The sequence below is a fragment of the Bufo bufo genome, chromosome 9, assembly GCF_905171765.1.
Source record: "Bufo bufo chromosome 9, aBufBuf1.1, whole genome shotgun sequence".
NCBI lineage: Eukaryota > Metazoa > Chordata > Amphibia > Anura > Bufonidae > Bufo > Bufo bufo.
In genome coordinates this window covers 28,237,726-28,252,974 of record NC_053397.1, presented here as the reverse complement: position 1 = coordinate 28,252,974, position 15,249 = coordinate 28,237,726, and the positions used below count along the sequence as shown (strand labels likewise).

Genomic DNA, 15,249 nt, shown 5'->3' with positions numbered 1-15,249 from the left:
TCTGGACCCATTCATTTTCAATGGGTCCTGGAAAAAAACGGACAGCTCAATGTCTGATTTTTTTCAGGACCCATTGAAAATGAATGGGTCCAGATCTGGTCCAGATCTGTTCAGCAAAAAACGGAACAGATCAGGAAAGAAAAAACGGACGTGTGAATAGACCCTTACAGAGGGCTTTTTTTTTTCATAACCATGCACCTATGATTTTGACACAGAATCTAGGATTCATAGATCTCCTGATCAGGGGGCTAGCTGCAGGTGGCCACACATTTCTTCTGCAGCACCCTCTGCTGGAAATATGTGGTATTACAGATGAGTCCTCCAGAACAGTATTTTCCAGGGCCCCTCCACTCTGGCCATTAGAAGGGGGTTCTGAGCAAAGGGACCCCTCTATGAAGTATATAACATGTCATGTGGACAAGGGCCATACTACTGGGGCGACCTCCCCTTTAAGCAGCAACTAATAAACAGTATGATAATCAAATGTATTAGTGACGTCAGAGCCGGTAAATGGATAGCCATTGCCGAACCCATAAAAACGAATTGGGTATGATGGGGGGGGGTTAATGTATGAACCAGTTGGGGATGCGTAATATGTTCTGCAGTAAAGACCATGATTACCATTCAAGCATTTAAATTGGGCGGCTCAGTAGGGAATTAGTAATATATAAATGGGATATAAACCTGTCTGACACGATCAGCCGCAAATCCTTTCAGGAGCGGACACTCAGAGTATAGGAATGCATTAAGGCCTGGTTATTAAAAGCCGCCATTATTCACATCCGATCGATTAAGAGCAATTGTAAGAATAATTAGCCCCTAGAAAAGAGGAGATAAAAGATGCTGTTTGACTTCAGAGAGCTGAAAGATCTGCATGGAGGTTTAGCGTTCCAAAAGGGGTTGTCTCATCTCGACAGCCGCTTTCCACGGGTCCTATCAAGGCATTGGGTGGGTTCACATCATGTTTTTGCTATACGTTTAATGTATAATTTTTTTTTTTACCATGGAGCTCTATGGTGATGGATGCCACTGTATGAGATCAGTCTGAGGCGTTCGTTAACGTATACCAGATGACAAAAACGTGATGTGAATCCAGCCAATCCGTAGGAGTTATGAATTAATTGTTAGCAGTTTGCTGTGAACGACTAGAGGGGTGTTACCAACTGGCGGTGTGTCCCTGTAGAGTCTGAGACTGGCAGCGCTGATTGGATAGAGTCAAACTGTGCAGGGACACACCCCCAACTAGTAACTTTATTGCAGACTGCTTACAATTCATTCTTAAACTTCTAGGAGGAATGATAAAGGAATGGCACAATATAGAGTCACGATAATAGATGTTATTGCATGGGGAATGCAGGTAGTTACTAAACCAGATTTGCCAGGAGAGGAGACAAGATTTTCCAATCTTCTATCGCTAGGATATGCCATCACTTTATGAGCAGCAGGGATGCAACTTCTGGGACCACACCGATCCTGAGAATAAGGGGGTTCAGCACTGGTGTAGTATGCATGCAGGGAAGAAAACGCTGAATACGGCCCAGCATTACAACAGTGCCATGAAAAGAGAAAGCCGGCTGATATGTCACAGACACAAGTAAAAATCACTTTGCAATGTAAAGCAGTTGGGGATCTTTGACCGCCATTAACAGGGTAAGGCTTCAGAGATAACTGAAACCCCTTTGGCACTGCACAGAGATTTCTCATCAGCAGGACTGTGAGGGGCTGTCCACACAGGTGAAGAAGAACCCACCTGTCTGTAGGACCGGACAGGACTGGACATATAGCCTGACCCTAACAAGTTCCTGCGGATTCTGCAGCTCCAATTAGCCGAGTAAGGGAAGAAGCTCTGCTTCTGAGCAACAACTGCGTAGGTGCCTCTACCCTGAAGTGTAGCAGCGCCTGCGCAAGAGCAACTATGAAGCAGAGCTTCTGCTATTGCTTGGCTAATTGGAGCTGCAGATTAGGCAGGAACTTGTTAGGGTCAGGCTAAATGTCCAGTCCTGTCAATCTATAGGCAGGTGGGCTATTCTCCCTGCAGTCTCCTATATTCTCCCTGCAGTCTCCCAGCAGTCTCCTATATTCTCCCTGCAGTCTCCCAGCAGTCTCCTATATTCTCCCTGCAGTCTCCTATATTCTTCCTGCAGTCTACTATATTCTCCCAGCAGTCTCCTATATTCTCCCTGCAGTCTCCTATATTCTCCCTGCAGTCTCCTATATTCTCCCTGCAGTCTACTATATTCTCCCTGCAGTCTCCTATATTCTCCATGCAGTCTCCCTGCATTCTGCCTGCAGTCTCCCAGCAGTCTCCTATATTCTCCCTGCAGTCTCCTATATTCTCCCTGCAGTCTCCTATATTCTCCCTGCAGTCTCCCTGCAGTCTCCTATATTCTCCATGCAGTCTCCTATATTCTCCCTGCAGTCTCCCTGCAGTCTCCTATATTCTCCCTGCAGTCTCCTATATTCTCCCTGCTGTCTCCCTGCAGTCTCCTATATTCTCCCTGCAGTCTCCTATATTCTCCCTGCAGTCTCCTATATTCTCCCTGCAGTCTCCCTGCAGTCTCCTATATTCTCCCTGCAGTCTCCTATATTCTCCCTGCAGTCTCCCTGCAGTCTCCTATATTCTCCCTGCAGTCTCCTATATTCGCCCTGCAGTCTCACTGCAGTCTCCTATATTCTCCCTGCAGTCTCCTATATTCTCCCTGCAGTCTCCTATATTCTCCCTGCAGTCTCCCTGCAGTCTCCTATATTCTCCCTGCAGTCTCCTATATTCTCCCTGCAGTCTCCCTGCAGTCTCCTATATTCTCCCTGCAGTCTCCTATATTCTCCCTGCAGTCTCCCTGCAGTCTCCTATATTCTCCCTGCAGTCTCCTATATTCTCCCTGCAGTCTCCTATATTCTCCCTGCAGTCTCCTATATTCTCCCTGCAGTCTCCTATATTCTCCCTGCAGTCTCCTATATTCTCCCTGCAGTCTCCCTGCAGTCTCCTATATTCTCCCTGCAGTCTCCCTCTCCAATATTGTCCCACACTCTCTGTTAACAGTTTGCAGCAACACTGTCCCTAGTGCATGAGCGTCTTGTCTCATCTCTCCCTATGCTCAGCTCACAGGAAATCGGTGGGTTCATGGTTTTCTAGGGCCCTGCCTGGCTGTGACATCACAGAGGGGTGGCTATCTGCAGATTGTCTTGCTGCGCGGCATTATGGGTTATCTCGCGTTCCCGAGCTTGTCTCCTCTACACTCACTTTCCCTTTCTAACACGTGCAGCCGCCATTTCAGAAAAACGGATTCGTTACCACGAAGTGCGAGGAATTTCTGATTTGTTTAGAATCTGCGTTTTCCTAAACTTCAGACCGAATTCCACTTCGGATGCTTCTTTTCGCTCAACAGTAGTGAAGTCCCACTGATGAGATCTAAGGAATCGATTCGCTCATCTCTAATTAGCATGTGACCAGCGCTAAATGTCTAATGTACATTATGGCATCATGTGGGGAGAGTTTGTTAATGGTGTCCCGTCCCACCGGTGATGGGGGAGGTTTCACATAGTCAACATCTCACCTTCACATCATGCAGTCACTCATCTCCAAGTAACAAATTGTATCCATTGTCTCTGCTGCTAATTAAAATGATACAAAATGTATCAATAACACCTCTCCTGTCCTCCCCACCCCCATCATCATTTACCATGATACCTTGTTTTTCTTTGAGCCAAATGGTAAAATTCTATGCACCCCAGACCAGGAGCCACCGTGTGCTGTCTGCATCCGTAGTTCCGCTCCGCGGCCCCTCAAAAAGGATAGAGCCTATTGTCCGCAGTCGCAGACAAGAATAGGCATTTCTATCATAGGGCCGGCCCTGTGCGGTCCCCAAAATGCGGAACGCACACGGCCGGTATATGTTTAGCAGATCCGCAACTTTCAGACCGCAAAACACTTACGGACATACGAATGGACCCTAAAGCATCAGTTTCTCTTATTGCAATGGAAGACCAAGCTTAGGGTTAGGTTAAGCTTGGGCCCCCCTTCCCTCAGTGCTTTGTGGCCAGGGGCAGGGAAGCACATTGCCTTCATGCTGCCTGAGGCAAAAATTTAAACAGCCCCCCCCCCCCCATACCAAATTCTTGACCTAACCCCTTACCTCCAGCCAGAGGTGTAACTGGACATGCACTTTCTATAATACTGGTGTCTTCTTATGTGACACAAGGGTCTTTGGGCCCCTCAGGCTCCTGGGCCTGGTAGCGACTGCTTCCTCTGCTATAGCTACTCCCCTGTATGAGATCGATTTGACTTTGCTCTTATATGTATAGGCACCTTCAAGGGATTGTTCACTATTGTAGATCTTTTCTACAGACCCCACAGCGTGGCCGTACCCCCGGTAGTAATCATACTTACCTGATCCCCGCAGCTGGGTTCCGGCTCAATTGTTGCCCCGCCAGCTCTTTACGTTGACATGTGACCGCCAATCACGTGACCCGGTTTGATGGGGGGGGCCCACGAACTTCAGAGCTGGCCGGGAAGCGATGGAGCCAGAACCCAGCAGCAAGTAAGGTAAGTATGATTTCCACCGCGGGTCCAGCCTTGCTGTGGGGTCTCTACAAGGTGAACAACCCCTTTAAATACTTCCAAGCAACATTTACCCAATAATAAGAACCGCCATGTACCTCTGAAATATATATAATGCAAGATATTTAATTGTCTCAGAAATGTCTCTGCTCCTCGTGGGGTTTGTGCTTCGTCTGTGAATTGTGTTTTTTCTCTGCTTTTTTTTTAGGTTGCATCAGGTGAATTTTGATGTCCCCACATGTGAAGGGAAGAAGAAAGAAAACCTCTCGCTGATAGGAGATTTTTCTTCTTCAGCTGAGTTCTTTGTCACAATCGCCGTCTTCGCCTTCCTCTACTCTCTGGCCGCCACAGTGGTCTACATCTTCTTCCAGAATAAGTATCGGGAAAACAACAGGGGGCCCCTAATTGTAAGTCTTCCTGTCACTTTAAATACTGATCCAAGTGAGCAATGTACCTCCATGGTGTCATCCTAAGAAAATACAGTTGCTTTATTTATATACAGAATAATGTATCACCCACTGTGATTAATGAGCAAAAACAGGACAGTAAGTATCAAATCAGAGAAGGTTACATTAAAGGGGATGGCCTATTACTTAAAGGGAACCTGTCACTGACATTTTATGTATAGAGCTGAGGACATGGGTTGCTAGATGGCCGCTAGCACATCCGCAATACCCAGTCCCCATAGCTCTGTGTGCTTTTATTGTGTAAAAAAACGATTTGATACATTGCAGTACTGTCCCTGAGATGAGTCCTGTCCCGGAGATGAGTCCAGCGTGAAGGAGCCCAGCACCGCCCCGCATCCTCCGAATCTCCTCCTTGCTCCCCGACGTCAGAAAGCTAGAGCGCCGTAATCTCGCGATGCGTGAGCTAGCGCATGTGCAGTTCCTTCCTTGAGGCTGATGCCAGCACAGGGAAGGAACACTATGAGGACACTGCGCATGCGCTAGCTCGCACATCGCAAGATTACGGCACTCTAGCTTTCTGACGTCGGGGAGCAAGGAGGAGATTCTGAGGATGCGGGGCGGTGCTTCACGCTGGACTCATCTCAGGTTAATTTGCATATGGATCAAATCGTTTTTTTTTTTACACAATAAAAGCACACAGAGCTATGGGGACAGGGTATTGCGGATGTGCTAGCGGCCATCTAGCAACCCATGTCCTCAGCTCTATACACAAAATCCCGGTGACAGGTTCCCTTTAAAGGCGATTCCACTCTGCATGGATTTATATATAAATGAAATCAGCATCAATGTATAACCAGGGATTAGATGTGTTTTCGAAAAATAATTTCTCCTAAAAGCTTTTTTTTAATGGTTCTGAAATTTAGACCATTTGGCTTTGTGGCAGAACCACCTTGTCAATTCAGCAAATGGTGCAACCCCTTCCTCATACCCCAATATGGTGCAACTTTATAACATTTTGGAAGACAAACGCAGTAGGTTGGGTTTCTGGGTTCCTTGGGAGATGATTCTGAAGTCCACGCTCCATCTCGACAGAACACGTCCACTTTTTTTGCATTGAAATATTTGTCACTACCATTGTACATACAGGACGTATCACTAATAAGATCTAACAGGTCATTTGTGAAACGTTCCATGGGAAACAGGGTCTAGCAGCAAGTGATGGGCATGGAGTTGTCTTCTTCGAGATATTTAAGACATGACTGTAAGATGCAGTGCCCCAGAACAGGGTCACTGTGGTAAATTGTTGTAATGTTATATTGCTTAAGTGAAATGTTGTAATTTACTGTATTTCTATAACTAACAGCACGGTATAGATAGTTTAGGGTTAACACCTTGGCTCATTTCCTTAGGTTGCCAGGATGTGGACCTGGGTCCAACCCCCTGCTTAGTGAGCAGGGAATATCTAGCTGAGGAAGAAAAAGGACCTACTTGTGCAGCTTCTCAGAGCTAGGCCCAAGTTCAGAGATCCTTCATCTCTGTGACGTCTACAGCCAAATATATAAAAGGCGAAAAGTCTGAATCTTCAAGGCTGTTGATGCTGTCCAAATGTAGGAATTGCACTGTGATCTACTTGGAAATGTGTCTTGTTACAGTCAGATGTACTACTACTCCTATCCGCACTTTAGTAAAGAGAGACTTATCTATTTACATCAACTGGCCTGATTACTGACTCCACCATTCTCCTGCCTCGCACCCAGACCAACACCTAACATCACGGGCACCCCAATTACCACCAGGCAGGAACCCCAACACCAGGGTGTTCCCTGAGGGAAGAAAGGGTGCATCCTCCAGTCACAGCATGGATCCAAAGAGAGCGGATATCTGTGAGCACCGCAACCACCCTCAGAGCACCGCAACCACCCTCAGGGCACTAACCACCACTCCCATCCTCACACTCCTCAGCTGGCTACTATGTATAGGCCGGCAGGGAGAGATAGCTGCAAACCAAACACACTGGTTGGCCAATGTCGGAAAGTCCACAGTTAATAAAGGAAGAGGATGCACCGATGACTCTCATGAATACGTCAAGGTGTTGTCTCATCTGAGTAACTGGTAGCATATTGCTAGAATATGCCATCAATGTCAGAATCAGATAGGTGTGGATCCCACTTCTGGAACCCCTTCTATCTCCATAAGGGGACCCGCGAAGTGAGTGAAGAGCAACTGTGCATGAGTAGCCGCTCTCCATTCATTTCTATGGGTGTTCTGAAAATAACCGAGCTCGGCAATTCCCGGTAGTCCTATCAAAGTGGTCACACTTGCACGGTGCGCTCTCCATTCATTGCTATAAGAATTACTAAAATAGCCTTTTTTGCAGATCTCCTGTAGAAATGAATGGAGAGCAGACCTCACATGCACAGTGTAATTTTACACTTTTTAGAAATAGGTATGGGTTTCAGAGGTGGGACTCGCAGCTTTCTGACTTTGATGGCGTATCCTAAAACTATACCTTCAAAGTCCCAGATGACACAACTCCTTTAAGGATCAGGCAAAAGACCTGGAAGACACTATTAACATAAGATTATTGCATCAAAAGGAAACTTGAGTAGGGTATTTTTTTATTTTATTTTTAAAGGCCAAGTCATAGTTTAGTGTCCTATGCATGGGCGTAGCTATAGGGGGCGCAGAGGTAGCAGTCGCTATCGGGCCCAGGAGCCTGAGGGGGCCCAAAGATCCTTGTGGTACATAAGAAGATCACACCTCTGGCTGGAGGGAAGGGGTTAGGCTGAGAATTTGGAATGGGGTACCGTTTTCATTTTTGCCTCAGGCTGCACGAAGGCTATGTGCTTTCCTGCCCCTGACCACAAAGCGCTGAAGGAAGGGGGGTCCAAGCTGAACTCTTGCATCAGGGTCCATGAGCCTTTAGCTACTCCTCTGGTCCTATGCACCTTTGACTGAGGCCTAAAGTACAGTACATGCTAAAAGAACTGAGGCACAAAACAACATACTAATAGCACATACCTGCTGCATCGGGATCCATATTATTGAAATGATAAACTACAGCAGCCATGTCATACAGGGAGTGCAGAATTATTAGGCAAGTTGTATTTTTGAGGATTAATTTTATTATTGAACAACAACCATGTTCTCAATGAACCAAAAAAACTCATTAATATCAAAGCTGAATATTTTTGGAAGTAGTTTTTAGTTTGTTTTTAGTTTTAGCTATTTTAGGGGGATAGCTGTGTGTGCAGGTGACTATTACTGTGCATAATTATTAGGCAACTTAACAAAAAACAAATATATACCCATTTCAATTATTTATTTTTACCAGTGAAACCAATATAACATCTCAACATTCACAAATATACATTTCTGACATTCAAAAACAAAACAAAAACAAATCAGTGACCAATATAGCCACCTTTCTTTGCAAGGACACTCAAAAGCCTGCCATCCATGGATTCTGTCAGTGTTTTGATCTGTTCACCATCAACATTGCGTGCAGCAGCAACCACAGCCTCCCAGACACTGTTCAGAGAGGTGTACTGTTTTCCCTCCTTGTAAATCTCACATTTGATGATGGACCACAGGTTCTCAATGGGTTCAGATCAGGTGAACAAGGAGGCCATGTCATTAGATTTTCTTCTTTTATACCCTTTCTTGCCAGCCACGCTGTGGAGTACTTGGACGCGTGTGATGGAGCATTGTCCTGCATGAAAATCATGTTTTTCTTGAAGGATGCAGACTTCTTCCTGTACCACTGCTTGAAGAAGGTGTCTTCCAGAAACTGGCAGTAGGACTGGGAGTTGAGCTTGACTCCATCCTCAACCGGAAAAGGCCCCACAAGCTCATCTTTGATGATACCAGCCCAAACCAGTACTCCACCTCCACCTTGCTGGCGTCTGAGTAGGACTGGAGCTCTCTGCCCTTTACCAATCCAGCCACGGGCCCATCCATCTGGCCTATCAAGACTCACTCTCATTTCATCAGTCCATAAAACCTTAGAAAAATCAGTCTTGAGATATTTCTTGGCCCAGTCTTGACGTTTCAGCTTGTGTGTCTTGTTCAGTGGTGGTCGTCTTTCAGCCTTTCTTACCTTGGCCATGTCTCTGAGTATTGCACACCTTGTGCTTTTGGGCACTCCAGTGATGTTGCAGCTCTGAAATATGGCCAAACTGGTGGCAAGTGGCATCTTGGCAGCTGCACGCTTGACTTTTCTCAGTTCATGGGCAGTTATTTTGCGCCTTGGTTTTTCCACATGCTTCTTGCGACCCTGTTGATTATTTTGAATGAAACGCTTGATTGTTCGATGATCACACTTCAGAAGCTTTGCAATTTTAAGAGTGCTGCATCCCTCTGCAAGATATCTCACTATTTTTGACTTTTCTGAGCCTGTCAAGTCCTTTTTTTGACCCATTTTGCACACCTAATATAGGGTGTTGATGTCATTAGACCACACCCCTTCTCATTACAGAGATGCACATCACCTAATATGCTTAATTGGTAGTAGGCTTTCGAGCCTATACAGCTTGGAGTAAGACAACATGCATAAAGAGGATGATGTGGTCAAAATACTCATTTGCCTAATAATTCTGCACGCAGTGTATAAGTCCACAACTTTTCCACCTGCCCTATTCATGTGCATGTAGCCTGTATCCTGCTGATGGCTCCTGCAAAAAAGTTTTCCTTTGGACTTCTATTACCCAAACGACTGCTGCATCTAAAGCAGAGAGGGCTCCATAGATAATGACCAAAATGGAGTCGTTGGGTTATTTATCACTCCCAGCATCCAGGCTGTTGTTTGTAACCCCTCCTCAATACTTCTAGGAGAAAAGGGCAACATTACCTTTTTGACTGTTTCCTTCTACCATGTTATGGTTGAGCCCCTTCTTCTTATGGGCCCCATGGTAGCAACATTGGTTGCCTCTGGAAGGTTCACCCTTGTTCTAAAGTGAGAAACATAGGTGATATATATTACAGGATTGCCGGTGATACAGTTTACTTCAAAACAATGTCTAAGGATATCAATGGATACAAGAATGGTTTAGAAGGTTTTCCTCAAACGGAAGTGGCACCAGGTAAGAAACCGTGAGCTCTCTGTTCACTTTCTGGATATAGGAGCTGGTTCCAAAGGTAGGACCTGCACCTATCTAACATTGATAGTATATCCCAGCGAAATGCCATTAATGTCTGAAATGGTCCAACCCCTTTAAGCAATTTTTCCAGAAATATCTGAAGTTGGTGCAGGAGTCAAGCGATTCTCAGGAACGTTCCGGTGTTCTTCTCCATCCTCTTGCATTGGAGAAGACTATTTATTATGCCACCAGCAGAGATAGGAGATGTCATTGTGCTTAGAGTTTGTCTCCGCAAAGATCACTTAGTATTTGATATTCCGTCAAGTCCAGTGCGCTGAGCGCATCTCAGAACGGAGCAGTGACAAGGATTACGGACAGGATTAAAAAGATTTGGACAGGAAGGTCCCTCAGGCAAAGCAAAAAGCAAGTTTCCAAGGGAACAGGCAGATGATGAAGTTCTGAAGAAAGAAAAGCCCTCATCAGATGTAACCTTTTCAAACGTACCTCCTTCTACTTTCATTCTTAATGTTAGAGCACAGCCAAGTAGGCCAATTACAGGAAAGGGCCGAAGAAAAAGACGCAGGAAGCTATTACCGGCTATTTGTCTAAAACGACACAGAGATACACCTCCAGGTGCACTATTAAATGTTAGGTTTTTATTCCTGAATTGCATGTGTTTCCATACTGTAGTTTATATTTTTTCCCAAGCTAATACCTCCATTCAGCTAACAGGAAACTATTACAAAAAAGGAGTTTTAATTTCTTGCCAAAGGTACACATGGGCTGTCATTCCTACAACAGGGTAGGAATATATTTTGTATTTATGCAAGTTGGCAGAGAAGTCACGGTGTTTTAACTAGGAGATAAGCTTACACAAGTGTATAGGAGACAAAAAAAACACAATACAAAAAAAAACAAAAGATGGCTAAAATATTCCATGTTCCCACAACAACTAGCAGCTAGCAATATACTTCCCAGTAAGTACACAGGCAGCCTCATTCCCCTTCTAGCAGCTATAAAGTTATATCCAAGTAAGTACCCTGTCAGCCTTCTTCCCCTTCTAGCAGCTATAAATGTGCATCCTATTAAGCACTGTGTCAGCCTCCTTCCCCTTCTAGCAGCTATAAATGTGCATCCTATTAAGTACTGTGTCAGCCTCCTTCCCCTTCTAGCAGCTATAAATGTGCATCCTATTAAGCACTGTGTCAGCCTTCTTCCCCTTCTAGCAGCTATAAATGTGCATCCTATTAAGCACTGTGTCAGCCTTCTTACCCTTCTAGCAGCTATAAATGTGCATCCTATTAAGCACTGTGTCAGCCTTCTTCCCCTTCTAGCAGCTATAAATGTGCATCCTATTAAGTACTGTGTCAGCCTCCTTCCCCTTATAGCAGCTATAAATGTGCATCCTATTAAGCACTGTGTCAGCCTCCTTCCCCTTCTAGCAGCTATAAATGTGCATCCTATTAAGTACTGTGTCAGCCTCCTTCCCCTTCTAGCAGCTATAAATGTGCATCCTATTAAGCACCGTGTCAGCCTCCTTCCCCTTCTAGCAGCTATAAATGTGCATCCTATTAAGCACCGTGTCAGCCTTCTTCCCCTTCTAGCAGCTATAAATGTGCATCCTATTAAGTACTGTGTCAGCCTCCTTCCCCTTATAGCAGCTATAAATGTGCATCCTATTAAGCACTGTGTCAGCCTCCTTCCCCTTCCAGCAGCTATAAATGTGCATCCTATTAAGTACTGTGTCAGCCTCCTTCCCCTTCTAGCAGCTATAAATGTGCATCCTATTAAGCACTGTGTCAGCCTCCTTCCCCTTCTAGCAGCTATAAATGTGCATCCTATTAAGCACCGTGTCAGCCTTCTTCCCCTTCTAGCAGCTATAAATGTGCATCCTATTAAGTACTGTGTCAGCCTCCTTCCCCTTCTAGCAGCTATAAATGTGCATCCTATTAAGCACTGTGTCAGCCTCCTTCCCCTTCTAGCAGCTATAAATGTGCATCCTATTAAGCACTGTGTCAGCCTTCTTCCCCTTCTAGCAGCTATAAATGTGCATCCTATTAAGTACTGTCAGCCTCCTTCCCCTTCTAGCAGCTATAAATGTGCATCCTATTAAGCACTGTGTCAGCCTCCTTCCCCTTCTAGCAGCTATAAATGTGCATCCTATTAAGCACTGTGTCAGCCTCCTTCCCCTACTAGCAGCTATAAATGTGCATCCTATTAAGTACTGTGTCAGCCTCCTTCCCCTTCTAGCAGGTATAAATGTGCATCCTATTAAGCACCGTGTCAGCCTTCTTTCCCTTCTAGCAGCTATAAATGTGCATCCTATTAAGTACTGTGTCAGCCTCCTTCCCCTTCTAGCAGCTATAAATGTGCATCCTATTAAGCACTGTGTCAGCCTCCTTCCCCTTCTAGCAGCTATAAATGTGCATCCTATTAAGCACCGTGTCAGCCTTCTTCCCCTTCTAGCAGCTATAAATGTGCATCCTATTAAGTACTGTGTCAGCCTCCTTCCCCTTCTAGCAGCTATAAATGTGCATCCTATTAAGCACTGTGTCAGCCTCCTTCCCCTTCTAGCAGCTATAAATGTGCATCCTATTAAGCACTGTGTCAGCCTTCTTCCCCTTCTAGCAGCTATAAATGTGCATCCTATTAAGTACTGTCAGCCTCCTTCCCCTTCTAGCAGCTATAAATGTGCATCCTATTAAGCACTGTGTCAGCCTCCTTCCCCTTCTAGCAGCTATAAATGTGCATCCTATTAAGCACTGTGTCAGCCTCCTTCCCCTTCTAGCAGCTATAAATGTGCATCCTATTAAGCACTGTGTCAGCCTCCTTCCCCTTCTAGCAGCTATAAATGTGCATCCTATTAAGTACTGTGTCAGCCTCCTTCCCCTTCTAGCAGCTATAAATGTGCATCCTATTAAGCACCGTGTCAGCCTCCTTCCCCTTCTAGCAGCTATAAATATACATTCCAGTAAGTACCCCGTTAGCCTCCTTTCCCTTCTAGCAACTACAAATTTACATCCCAGTAAGTACCCTGTCAGCCTCCTTCCCCCTCTGGTAGCTGTAAATATAGTCTCCAGTACATTTCTCTTCAGATACTTAGATAATAATTATACCATAGAAGAGAAATAGTACTTACTTGCTGAAACTAAACTTGTTCAATTTGTGCTGTGTACACTGGGTGACAGGGTCAGCAGTCAGCTCATTATCATCAGAGGCAACCGTGTCAGACTAGGGTTCTTGGGGCCCACCAGAGAGAATCTTTCTGGAGACCCAATCCCTATATCATGAAATAAGTTTAATAGGTTTTGAATCAAAGAAATATACCACAGTGGCAAGTAAATGGATCCAATGGAAGCCAAATGTTTTTTTTTTGTTTCTTGGGCTCATTATGGTATCAGTGGTCATGGTCCAGCGGAGGATCTTCTGGTACTCTGGTGGGACAGTCCGAACCTGAGAGGAAGGATAACAAACGTGACACCTAAATATACAGAAGATACCATAGGGTCCCACCATTGACAATGGGTGATGGACACAATTTACCACCTCCTCTCTCCTCACTCTCCCAGCACAGAGCATGCTCACTAAGTCATTCTCCTATAGAAGCCATCATTTTCTGAAATTTTCCATTAGATGATACCTTCCCTTTAAGAAGACAATTCTTTCACCGTATGCGCACTTCTTATTGTACTTCAGAATAAGTAATGGTTTTAATAATAATCATTTGATGTTTTTTGCCAAGAAGAAGCAGTAATACCCTGGTAGGTGGATAGTTTTTGACTTTTATTATATGTTTTGGTAGTTATTTTGCATAATTATGCAGGCAAACTCATTAAAATCTCGACATCTTCTACTTCTGCAATACTCCTGTGGAAGTTTCCCAGCTGCAAGTATGAGAACCAGTCAGTTGAAAAGTAATTAGATCCAAGCACAAACCTCTACATTTGTAGTCCACGGATCCTTATGGTTCTCCTTTCCCCCCTTGATCTGCAGTGCTAATTAGCAGAAATAGCCCAGTGACTGCTTAGTGCTGGGCCATTGCGTAGAACCAGCTCACAGTGCAGAGTCCATTGAGGACACGAGCGGAAGCAAAATGAAAATGTGCTGGCATGTGGCTCATTCTTATGGGCAAACAACCAAAAAGCAATATGCATATGGCTATCGTAGCCAAGCGTTGCTCTCCATTGTCCCAGACGTGGGCTACGGAGGCCACCGTGAGAACAAGTGGAAGACCCTACAGCCGCAAACACTTCACCAACCTATGAAAACGAATGAACGGCTTATGAAAGAGACCCCCGGGCCTTGTCAGTGCTGTTAATTAGGACCTTCTGTAAGCCGAGGTCTTGTGTGTGATCGTTTCTGTTACAACTGCAAGAAAAAGCCTACAGTAACTTGAAGGTTTAAAGGAACAGTCCAGGCAAAACTGATACATTGTAGTCTTCTTTGGAGACACTTGCCAGCAGTGTCAGACTGAGGTTCCTTGGGCCCTCCAGAGTAAATTATTCTCAGGGCCTAACCTCTATATCATCAGCAAAGTCTAACATGGTTTGAATCTAAGAAATAGACCCTATTGGCAAGTGGTTAGCTCCAAAGGCAACTCCAAATGGGACTTTTCTCCTAGACCTTTGAGGCTCTCTATGAATTCAGAGACTGGGCCCATCGGAGGATCCTCTGGTACTCTGGTGGGCCAATTCGACCCTGCTTGCCAGTGGAAGTTTAAAGGAGTATTTCTATGTGGGGCATTGATGACATATCCTAGCGATATGCCATCAATGCCCCAGATGGGTGAACCCCTTGATTGTCCATATTGCTTCCTTTGCTGGCTGGATTAATTTTTCTATCGCATTTTACACTGCTAGTTTCCAGAGATCGCGACCACCACTGCAGCAGCTATCCTATATGGATTGTAGGGTAGTCGTAACTCCTGGATATGATCAGTGTATAATGTGATGGAAACATGAATGAAGCCAGCAAAGGAGGCAATATGGACAATCACAATACATTAGTAAGTGCCTTGTATTAACCTTGTCTACATTATAAATGCCATTTGCTGAAGTGAGACAACCCTTTTAATGGTGAATGGAGACTGCCCCGAGCAAGCATGGTCACCTCTCCATTCACCACTATGGGACTGGCGGAAACAGCTGAGCCAGCTCTCGGCTATTTTTGGAACTCCCATAGAGGTGACCCCCTGTTTTCTTCAGGG

General features: G+C 45.1%; 1 protein-coding gene across 1 annotated transcript in view; it reads left to right on the top strand.

The window, feature by feature from the left end:
- SYNPR (synaptoporin) overlaps positions 1-15,249 on the top strand; it is a gene marked incomplete at its 5' end in the record, with an annotated part of 53,955 nt that overhangs the window by 16,940 nt on the left and 21,766 nt on the right. Inside the window, one exon of the mRNA XM_040408722.1 lies at positions 4,767-4,965. Within this exon, the coding sequence (XP_040264656.1) occupies positions 4,767-4,965 (199 nt within the window). The remainder of the gene's footprint in view (positions 1-4,766; positions 4,966-15,249) is intronic.